This window comes from Nesoenas mayeri (genome assembly GCF_963082525.1).
Source record: "Nesoenas mayeri genome assembly, chromosome: 14".
In the NCBI taxonomy this organism is placed as follows: Eukaryota; Metazoa; Chordata; class Aves; order Columbiformes; family Columbidae; genus Nesoenas; species Nesoenas mayeri.
Window position 1 is genome coordinate 4050360 of NC_137556.1, and position 10532 is coordinate 4060891.

The 10532-nt window shown below is 62.7% G+C and overlaps 1 protein-coding gene across 1 annotated transcript; it reads right to left on the reverse strand.

Moving 5' to 3' along the window:
• Window positions 1-713: 713 nt before the first annotated feature.
• Window positions 714-10179, reverse strand: CDHR2 (cadherin related family member 2; the record flags this gene model as incomplete). The annotated part of the gene is made up of 31 exons (XM_080353592.1): window positions 714-833; window positions 1044-1104; window positions 1203-1280; window positions 1437-1550; window positions 1699-1823; window positions 1936-1996; window positions 2082-2159; window positions 2282-2356; window positions 2585-2673; window positions 2754-2856; window positions 3067-3218; window positions 3328-3377; window positions 3620-3691; window positions 3957-4571; window positions 4659-4728; window positions 5002-5238; window positions 5343-5583; window positions 5678-5739; window positions 6008-6175; window positions 6401-6556; window positions 6649-6879; window positions 6959-7065; window positions 7226-7301; window positions 7435-7578; window positions 7656-7778; window positions 8206-8295; window positions 8909-8998; window positions 9213-9266; window positions 9426-9565; window positions 9656-9721; window positions 10134-10179. 31 exons carry the CDS (start codon window positions 10177-10179, stop codon window positions 714-716), a joined length of 3894 nt encoding a protein of 1297 aa, XP_080209718.1.
• Between the last annotated feature and the right edge of the window lie 353 nt (window positions 10180-10532).

Here is a 10532-nt window from a genome sequence, read left to right on the forward strand (position 1 = left end):
AAGGCCAGGAGCCCTGGGGCATCGCTCTGTCCCAGGCTGTCCCCCACGCCAGCCCCGCACCGCGGAGCTGCGGCACACCGGCACCGCGGAGCTGCGGCACACCGGCACCGCGGAGCTGCGGCACACCGGCACCGCGGAGCTGTGGCACACCGGCACCACGGAGCTGTGGCACACCGGCACCGCGGAGCTGCGGCACACCGGCACCACCATGGAGCTGCGGCACACCGGCACCGTGGAGCTGTGGCACACCGGCACCGCGGAGCGGCTGCACACCGGCACCGCGCCTGCATCACTGACTTTCTTCTTTTTTTTCCTCTTTTTTGGGGGGTTGTGGGGAGGAAGGGGGCGGGAGGACCAACCTGTCGATGTGGATGTTGGGTAATAAAACCTTGTACAAACCTCTGGCGGGGCTGCCTGCACCTCCCTCCCCTGGGGCTGAGCAGGGACAGTGGGGCAGCCCGGGGAAGGTTCCCAGTGACAAGAAGCCAGGCCAAGCCCCGTGGTGACACTCACCTCCCTCTGATGCCTGCCTGGCCCGAAACCAGCACCTTGTGCCAGGAGAGATGACTGCAAGCTGGATGAGCATCCCAGACAGGACACCACGATACCCACAGGACACCATGACCCCTGTGGGACAGGTTTATTGCCAGCCTCTGAACCCAACGTCACCAAAGCAGCTGCCTGAGTCCTGCTTCGGCCCCGCTGCTCCCTGCTCACAAGTCCGTGGTGGTGAAGGTGGTGTTGATGTATGCCATTTTGGTGGGCTCCTTCAGGTTCAGGGCGGCCACCAGTGCCTCCTCGTCGCTGGGGCCTGTCAGCTGCGCATTGCTCTGCTGCAGGAGGAGACCACGGTCAGCGGGGATGGGGACCAAGATGGGGGACAGGGACACCCCTGTCCTTCCCAGGAACTGGGGGCTGTCAAGGAGTTTGAGATGAAGGGACACCAGGGGTGCAGGAGCCCAGGGGGCACAGCAGAGAGGAGGGGATGTGGGGTGCGGTTGCAGGACTCCCTGCTGGGCATCAGCAGCTCTTTGCACACTCACCTTGGCCTTGAGGTTCTTGTCCTCAGGTGCATTTACTGTGTTTTCATCCAGGGAATTCACACTGTGGAGAGTGGAGGGTGGAGGGCAGAAGGGGGCCCAGGCTAACAAGGACGAAGCCTGATGGCCCCATGGCCTTGAGGACCTGCCTGCAGAGCTCACCTGGCCACAGAGAGGGAGTCCTCGTGGAAGCCCAGGTCATGGGAGGGATCGAGCGAGAGGTTCAGCATAGGGTTGGCCCTGGCCAGAGATGGGTGACAGGTGAGTGACTGTCCCCTGGCTGAGCCCGCGGCAGCCGTTTGCCCAGGCAGGAGTGCTGTGACAGTGAGCCCTGCAGCTCCTGGCGTGGGGACGTGCCTGGGCTGTCCCCTCCTGCCGCGGGGAGCCCCCACTCACCCCTCTGCATTGTACTGGTTGGTGCCGGGGATGCCGGCTCCCTGCTGCACTGTGGCAGGGCTGAGCGTCGTGGCCACCTTCAGGGCTTTCATCGCACTCAGCTTCCTCTTGTAGCTGCAAAGCCCAGAGATGGGGCAAATGAGAGGGGCAGGGGGCAGCTGGACCATGAGGTGGGGTGGGCAGGAGCGGGATGGAGGGCGGGGATGAGTCTGGGGGTGCCAGTGAGGATGAGGGGCAGGAGGGGGTGCAGGCAGCGTGGTACCTCCTCGTGGTGAGAACCAAGACCAGGGTCATGATGAGGATGAAGACGAGCAGGAACGCTGCCAGCCCTCCAATTATGGCGATCAGCTCCGTCTCCCTGGTGGGCTTGACCACCTCCCCGGGGCCCTGGTGCAGAGCAGGGGTGAGGGCACAGCCCCAGCCTGCGAATCCCCCCCAAGCCCCAGGCCCATCCGGGGCTGGTGCCGTCTCCCCATGCCCCCCGCCCAGCCCCACTCACGATGACAGCCAGCCCCAGCTTCACCAGCTCGGCCAGGACCAGCGGGTCAGACTGGATGAGCCTGCCAAGGAAAGCAGAGACGTCAGCAGCAGGGCCGGAGCGGGTGTGCGATGGTGCCTGTGTGTCCCCCCCACCCCAGCACACACAAGCTCAGCTGGTTGACCTCCAGGGCAGTGCCGTTGCTGTAGACGAAGTACGCCTCCATCACCGACTTGGCTTCCACCCTGCGGGATCAAAGATGCAGGATGAGCGGGGTGCGGGGTGCGGTGCCCTGCCCCATGGTGACCTCCTTCCCCCGATGCCACCGCCATGTCCCCTGCCGCACCACCTGCAGGGCCCCACTCACTGGGAGGCGCGGGTGTTCTCCAAGCCCTGGATGGTCACCACATAGACCCCTGCCTTGGTGGCGCTGGTCAGGGCCCTAGAACAGGAGGGATGGCATGAGGTTGGGCCGGGTGTCCTGCTGCTCTGCTCACGGGTACGGGAAGCAGCTGGACCCCCTGTAGCCCCCAGCTCCAGTGGGGACCTGCCTGCCCCCGTCCCCTTCACAGTCTGAAGCTCAGAGACATGGTCGGTGGGTGCTGGTCCGTGTGCTCATGTCCCCCGCTGCACAGCCAGGCACCCCCCGCCCCAGCCCGCCACCCCTTACACTTTGATATTTTCCAAGTTACTCTGGACTTCATCCACTGTTGTCACAAACTGGAGGCGAACACGGTAGCTCTGATCCACGGTGAATATCTGTGTGGGCAGAGCCGGGGTGAGCGGGGCTGGGCAGGGCACAGGGTGTCCCTGGACAAGGGGACAGGGGTGACACTCACGGTCAGCACGGTCTGTGCCACACGCACTGGTTCCTCGCCATCCCGAGCCTCCACTGTCACATGGTATTGCCCCTTCAGCGAGCCATCAAGGTTGCTGGCCACCCTGCGAGGACAGGGACGTCAGCGACCCCACGGGACATTCCTGGGTGGGCACCACCATCCTCCGAACTCCACCCTGCCACCAAACCCGGGGCAGGACCCAGGATGGCTTTGTCCCCTTGCCAATCTGCGGTGGCCCTGCCCGCACCTCTGCCTGGCAGCAGGCAGGAGCCGAGCCACGTTCCCCCACCCCAGCCCAGACCCATGGCCTCACTGGATGCTCCCAACGTAGCTGTCGTCCTTGGCCGTTGTCACCACCTTGAAGAGGTTTTCGAAGGGCTGGCTGACCCCGTTGTCCTGCACAAGCACCACGCTGGCGATGGAGAAGGTGATGGCTCCCCTCTGCCCCGAGTCAGCGTCCGTGGCCTGTGGGAAAAGCGTGGCAGGAGCACGGATGGGTATGGCCACCGCTTTCCCATGGCGGGGATGGGTGAGCCTGGCTCCGCAGACCGACAGCACACACACAGCTCCTCACCGTCACGGTAGCCACTTGCAGGTCCACAACAGAGATTTCGGGGACAACCACTGCCAAGGACAGAGAGGCGGACAGTGTGGTCACGCTGGTGTGCAGCCAGACCTGCTGCAGACCCCATGGCCACACAGCCTCCCGGCTCAGCACAGCTCTGAGCGTCCCCCGCACAGCCCTTGGCCCTGCACCTCACACAGCCCTGCCCTGGCTGGGGGAAGGTCCCCACTGCTGGGGCGGTGACAGAGCACGTGTGGGCACACGGAGGAGCCCACAGGGTGCACCAGCCCCAGCTGCTCACCAAAGGTCTCCGAGATGGGCTTGAAGACTGGTGTGTTGTCATTCACATCGGTGATCAGAATCCTTAGGGTTTCTGCAAATGCCCCAAAAGCAGAGCTCCAGTCACCAACAGAGCAGCCCTGCAGCACCCTTCTCTGCTTCCCGTGGGAGCCCCATCCTCCCAGCAGGCTCAGATCCCCGTGGCAGGGGCAAAAAGAGCTGGGGACACTCTCCCTCCATCGCCAAACTGCTCAGCTCCTGCCCTGCTCCCAACAGCTCCTCCTGGGGAGCAGCAGAGGCAGGTCCCACCGCCCACCATGCCCGGTGCTGGTGGCAGGAGCGGGCAGGGGCTGTCGTACCGTTCTGGCTGTAGCGGTTGCCCTTCTCAGTGTACAGGTCTTCTGCCCGCAGTGTGAGCACCACCTCGTCACACAGCTCATAGTCAATGTCCGAGCTGTTCACCAGCACCGAGCCGTTGGGTGTCAGTACGAACCAGTCCCAGCACACATCCCCAGCGCTGCTCGCCCCCTTGAAGCAGGCGACTGCCAGCTCCTCGAAGACCAGCGAGTGGTTGGTGTCCGGGTCGGAGGCGACCAGCGTGCGGACCAGACCCTGCTGCGTGCCGTTCTCGCTCACTTGCACATTCTGCAGCGAGGCCGGCAGGATGGTGGGGGGCTCATCATTGACGTCTAGGATGTGGACCACCACCGAGACGTTGGCAGTGTCCCCCACGTTGTCTGCAGCCGTGTTCTCCGCCAGCACGACCAAGGAGAAGAACTTCGGCTGCAGAGTGTCATAGTCCAGGGACACGTCAGGGTCCACGGACAGCTGCCCACTGTAGTGCCCCGACGCCAGGTAGGATGAGCGGATCAAGAAGTTGCTGGAGCCACTGCCCCTCTGAAGTTGGAAGGAAATGCGGGAATTGATCTCTGTCCGATCGGCATCTGTGGCCTCCACCTCACCCACGAAGGACCCTGAAGGTGGAGACAGACACTCAGTGGCCAGTGGGCACTGACTCTGGGCCACTGCTCATCACGCAAGCCTAGCCACGCAGCTTCTACCTGGAGAGTCTTCAAAGACTGAGAACTCATAAGACTGGTTGAGGAACACAGGTGCATTGTCATTCACGTCCTGTAGAAGATAAAGTCCGTGGCTGTAGCTGCTCCAGGAAACAAGGTCCCCCACAGCAGGCTGGGGACAGGAGAGTGGAAACCTGCCTGCCTGCGGGAGGCACACAAGCCCTCTCCTGCCTCCCTGCATCAGCTATTTCCTCTGCCTGCACAGAAGGCTTGGGGACACGATGCCCCTGCCACAGCCAGGGATCTCACATCCCCTCCTTGCCCTTACATCCCAGCTCCAACCCCTGCCTGTCCCACCACATCCCCACTTGTGCCCAGGGCTCACCCCCACGGTGATGGTGACGTTCACCAAGGTGCTGCGCTGTGGCACGCCGTGGTCATACACCTCCACTGTCACCACCATCTGTCCCCGCTCATCTTCCAAGGCCTCGCGGTCCAGCGGCTCCTTGCTGTGCATCTCACCTGTGATCTCATTGATGGTGAAGTTGTTGCTGAATGGTCCTGGCAAGATCCTGAAGCCCAGCTTGCTGTTGGGGCTGCCAGGCTCGTCATTGTCAATGGCCTGTAAAGGTCATGGGTTGGAACGGGGCTGTCCGGCCCCTTGGGGACAGTCCCTGCTCCTCTCCAACAGCCCCCATTGTCCACTCTACCTCTGTCGGTGCATACCTGGATCTGCGTGCTGACATTCTGCCCCTCTTCCACTGAGATGAAGTACGTGCCAGTGACGATGGGTGTCATGTCGTTGTCATCCAGCACGGTGATCTCCAGCACAGTGGTGCCCACTAGGTTGCCCCCATCCTTGGCCTGGAGGTTGGCGTAGTAGATGGAGCGTGTCTCCCGGTCCAGCAAGCTCCCGTTCTTCACCAGCACTGCCCCGGTTGTGGCATTCACCGTGAAGATTTCATGGCTACAACACACATGGAGCGATCACCAGGGTCCAACCTGGAGCCCACCCTTGCCAGGATGATGCCCTGGTTGTGGCTGACCGTGCCTCTACGTACATGCTCTGTGGGAGCAGCTGGTAGGTGATCTGGCCCAGGACACCGCTGTCTGGATCATAAGCCTAAAAGAGAGAGGGAAGTGTCTGGCCAATCCACCTCAGCTCCCAGAGCAGCGATGAGTCTGGGGCATCAACTGCTGGCAGTGAGCACCCCAAAAACATGGCCCTGATGGGCATGGGGTCCCACAACCTGTGTGCCTGCTGGCACTGTCTCCTTTACATGTGCATAGAAAGACCAGTGTCTCAAGGCAAGCTGCACCAGCAGTGCCAGGGGTGCCCAGGCCCTGCTTGGGGGCTGTAAACTGTTCCTGCTCCCTGGCCTGTGCCTGACCGTAATGTTTGGGGCGATGACGGTGCCATCAGGGCTGTTCTCCATCACATTCAGGTTATAGGTGCTCTGGGGGAACTCAGGGATGTGGTCGTTGCTGTCAATGAGGTCGATGGTCACGGTGGCTGTGGAGCAGCAGTTTGCAGGGTTCCCCATGTCATTTGCAACGATCTGCAGGATGGAGAAGGGATAGTGACTGTCATGCATCCCCAAACATGAGAAAGAGACCTGTCCCACTCCAGCCCAGCTCTCCTGCACCAAAGAAGCTGCCAAGGCAGAGCCATGTTCTGCTTTGGCTCTGGAGCCCTGCAGGAGAAGGGCTGTGTGTGCCCTGTGTCCTGGCACATGCAGGGAGCAGGGACTGTCCCCATGGTGAGGCAGCCCTATGGGTCCCACCTGCACCACCATGACGTGGCTTATCTCGTAGTCCACAGCGGATGGGTCTTGCACCAGGAGCTGGACCTCTCCTGTGCCTGTGATCTTAGTGGGGGAGACAGTGAAGGCGCTGGCACTTGGACCCTGCAGGTACAGCTCGTAATTGCTGTTGATACCCTGCCCGGGAGAGACATGCAGGAGTGAGGGTGGGTGGTACAGCAAGGACAGGTATCTGCACCCCAGCTTGGTTTCCTGGGACAGGCTCCCACCTTGTCTGGGTCATGGGTGACGATGCTGAGGTCGGACACAGGCAGTCTGGAGGAGGAGTGCTCTATGATGCTGCCCCTGAAGCTCTCCTGGGCATCAGTGGAGAAGTTGCAGTCGGGGAGGGAGCAGTTGTAGAACTGGGGCTTGTTGTCATTGACATCGGTCACCACAACTGTCACCAGGGTGCTGGCCTGGGCCACCCTGCCGTGGATGTCCATGTGCTTCTCACGTGCCTGGGCAGGAGCAGAGTGCGGGTCAGTTGAGCCCACGGAGAGGAAGAGGATGGGGATCCCCTTGCTGCCTCCTGCTCACCACGACTTCCAGCAGCACCTCCTCGCTTGGCAGCTGCTCACGGTCCAGGGGCCCACTTACAGTGATGGTGCCCGTTGTGGCATTGATAGCAAAGGTGACGCTGGCATCTAGGGCAAGGGGACAGCAGGAACTGGCTGCAGCCACTGAGGAACGCAGGCCTCTGCCAGCAGGACAGGCTGCGGTGCCCGCCAGCCCAGAACCAGTCTCTGTCGTGCCCCCTGCTGCCTGAACACCCCTCTGCCCATCCCACCCTGTCCCATCACTCACTGGTGATGCTGTAGGAGATTTCATCATTCACCCCCGTGTCTCTGTCCATGGCGGTGACAGTCAGCACAGTGGTGCCCTGTGGGGACACGGCCATCAGGGCAGGGACCCTGACACCTCCAGCTGTCCCTATGCCCAGCGGCTCAGACACCTTGGGGTGCCAGAGCAGCCCAGGGGTAGGGACATGTCTCTGGGGAAGGTCAGCTCCTTACCAGGGCGCAGTTCTCTGGCACGGAGCCGGAGTAGGGCTCGTTGAGGAACCGTGGGTCCAGGTTGGGCAGGTCGCGGATGGTCAGGGACAGGTAGGTCGAGCTCTGCTGGAAGGTCAACACGTTGTGCAGCAACCCCCCACCATCCTGGGAAGCAGAACACCCGTTAGTCCCATGGTACCCTTACCTGGCAGCCCTGCACCCCTGGCTCAGATGGCCCCCACCTTGGCAGTGATCTTGAGCTGGTAGAAGGTGTTGTTGGCATAGTCCAGCGAGCCGTTGAGCACCACGCTCCCGTTGGGCAGGATGTAGAAGAGCCAGTGATTCCTTGCATTGTCTGGGATCACCTGGGCAGGGGACATCACCCTGTGTCACCAAGGCAGGGAGCAGAGGTGCCCCAGCAGAGATGGGGGCTCAACCCCCATGCTTCTGCTAGGCTTAGCCCACTGGCTGTAGGGACCCCCTGACACCTGGCTTGTCCCCAGCTTGCAGCTGTTCAGCACCTTGCACCCATTGCCCAGTGGGTGCAGAACCAGACCCCTGCTTCCCCGAAGACATGGGGCTGTCCCTGGCCAGGTCTCCCAGCACCTCTGCCCCACAGAAGTGGCTCAGGGGCAGGTTTTGGGTATGGCGTGCCCCTCTCTGTGATGTGCTGCTGCTCTCCAGCTGGCAGGCCGTAGGACCCCCAGCATCCTCCCAGCCACCTACCCCCCCAGCACACTGACCCTCGGCCAGGGCAGTGCCTGAGGTGTTGGGGCTCAGCCGCACGCTCACCTCCTCGATGCTGTAGCTGACTTTGGAGGAGTTCCCGGTGTCACTGTCATTGGCAAACACGGTGTAGATGATGCTGTTGGGCTGCATGTCCTGGGTGCACAGGAGGGTGTTGGTGGCATCACCCGAGAAAGCAGCATGGGTGGTGCTGGGACCAGCCCCTGCCAGCCCTGCTCTGGGTGCTCTGGCCCTGCGGGGCTCCAGGGGCTGCCCAGTGCCGTCAGCCACGCAGGGATGAGCTGCTGCCCTTGCTCAGGCTGTGCAAAGGCTGGATCCTTCCCTGAACCCCTCTGCGACCCCTCCCCGGGGCTCCCTGGGAGCAGGGGTTGTACCCCAGCTCTGGGGCTGCCAGAGCAGGGTCAGATGCAGCCCCACACCCTGTCTGCACCCCGACCCAACCTCATCCCAGCCCAGGCACTCCTTGATCAGAAACTCATCACGAGGGCAGAGTCCCGTCCCCGCGCCCACGCCCTGGGCTGGAGCAGAGGTGCCCGCCGGGAACTGGCCCAGCAGCGGGTGCTCCCGGGTCAGCCCTGCCAGCAGCGCTGTCACCCCACGCCCAGGGACACCATCACTGCACACGCAGCTGTGGAGTCACCCGGTTCTTGGCACCCTGTTGTTCCACTGCTGGCACACCCATGACACAGGAGCCACCCAGTGCCCCTGCCCTGCTGCCCACGTGGGCTGGGTGGTCCTGGGGATGTACCTCGGGGACGATGGCTTCATATGGCAGGTGCTGGAAGACTGGGGCGTTGTCATTACGGTCATCCACAATGACTGTGAGCTTTCTGGAGACCTACCGGGTATCAGGGAGGGCACAGCGTGAGTGTGGGAGATGGTGCAACTGGGTACAGCTCTAGCACCCCACAGCCAGCCAGCATCACCTGCCCCAGGCCAAGCCCCCCTCCAGCCCCCTTCCCCACGCAGCTTCATCCACGGTCCCGCTGAGCCCCTGCTCCCCTCCCATTCCCATCCCTGGTGCAGCCACCCAGGCTTGCCCCGGCACTCACGGCTTCGTTCTTCCCGTCAGACACCCTGATGGTGATGGTGAGCTTGGCCTGGGCCTGGAGGGGACACAAGACAGGTCTTGGTCAGGGCTTTGGGGCCAGGGACTGACCCACAGTACCACCGTGAGCAGCTCCCCCAAAGGACTCACGGCTCTGCTCTTCGTCACCCCGGAACCCCAGCTCGGGCAGGGACATCAGCCCGGTCCGTGCCCTCACCTCACGGTCCAGGGAGTTCTTCAGCGTCACATTGCCTGTCTGGGCATCGACAGAGAAGTAGAAGGACTCTGGCCCATCGATGCCGTAGGTGAGTGGGTCCCCATCTAGGTCAATAGCCGTCAGCTGGAAAGCCTGGTGGCCTGGGGACACAAGTGGCATCAGCCCCTGACAAAGGACCCCCTAGACTCTCCTTCTGGACCTCGGGGCCTACCCGAGGCTGCCCCACTCACCCAGCTCCAGGTCCTCGGGCACGTGGACAAGGGTCATGTTGAAGAAGGGGGCTGTGTTGCCTGAAACTACAAGGAGAAGGTGTGCTGAGGAGCATCCCTGCACCAGGCTCTGCCCGCACCCCACACCTGGCAGCACCTACATAGCCCTAGCCCCAGATCCCAGCCATGATTTGGGTCTCCAGGGCAGGCAGGGGAACCCACCACCCCTCACCTTCCTCCTGCTCACCCCACACCTCCCATCTCCATCACACACTTGGCCTCCAGCTGCAGCACCCACGCTGGGTGCCATCTCCGCTGCCCAGCCCGCTCTGCTGTGCCCTGAGGCAGCAAGGTTGCCCTCGGGGTTCCAAGGTGCCCAAGGGGTGGGCAGCCGTTCTGGGGACCCCAACTGCCCTCAGGGAGTTCAAAACAAGTGCTGGGGGCTGAAAGCACTTCCAACACCTGCCCACCCGCTCCAGCTGCTGAGCAAAGTCCTCACCTGCCGTCAGGAGGAAGGGGAGCAGCATCAGCGAGTGCAATGCCATCCTGCCAGGGAGCCTGTGGACACACACCAGAGAACCAGCGCCTGGGGCTGATGGCTCTCACCAGCCACCCCAAATCCCTCCTGGGGACCAGCCCCTGAGGCAGGAGGGGCTTCGGTGGGGGCAGTCCGCTCTGCTGAGCCGGGCTGGTGAGCGAACACCAGGCTCCATCCCTGGGGACGCGACATAGGGGGACAGAGGTGGCCAACAGTTGCTGGAGACCATGGGGGTGCTTGGGGACCCCAGGACCCTCTCCTGGGCATGGCTGAAGGCTCCGTCACTCAAGCTCAACAGGGGTCACAGCAAGCAGTGCTTGGAGCCCAGGAGCAATCTGTGACACTACCACAGTGTCCCCT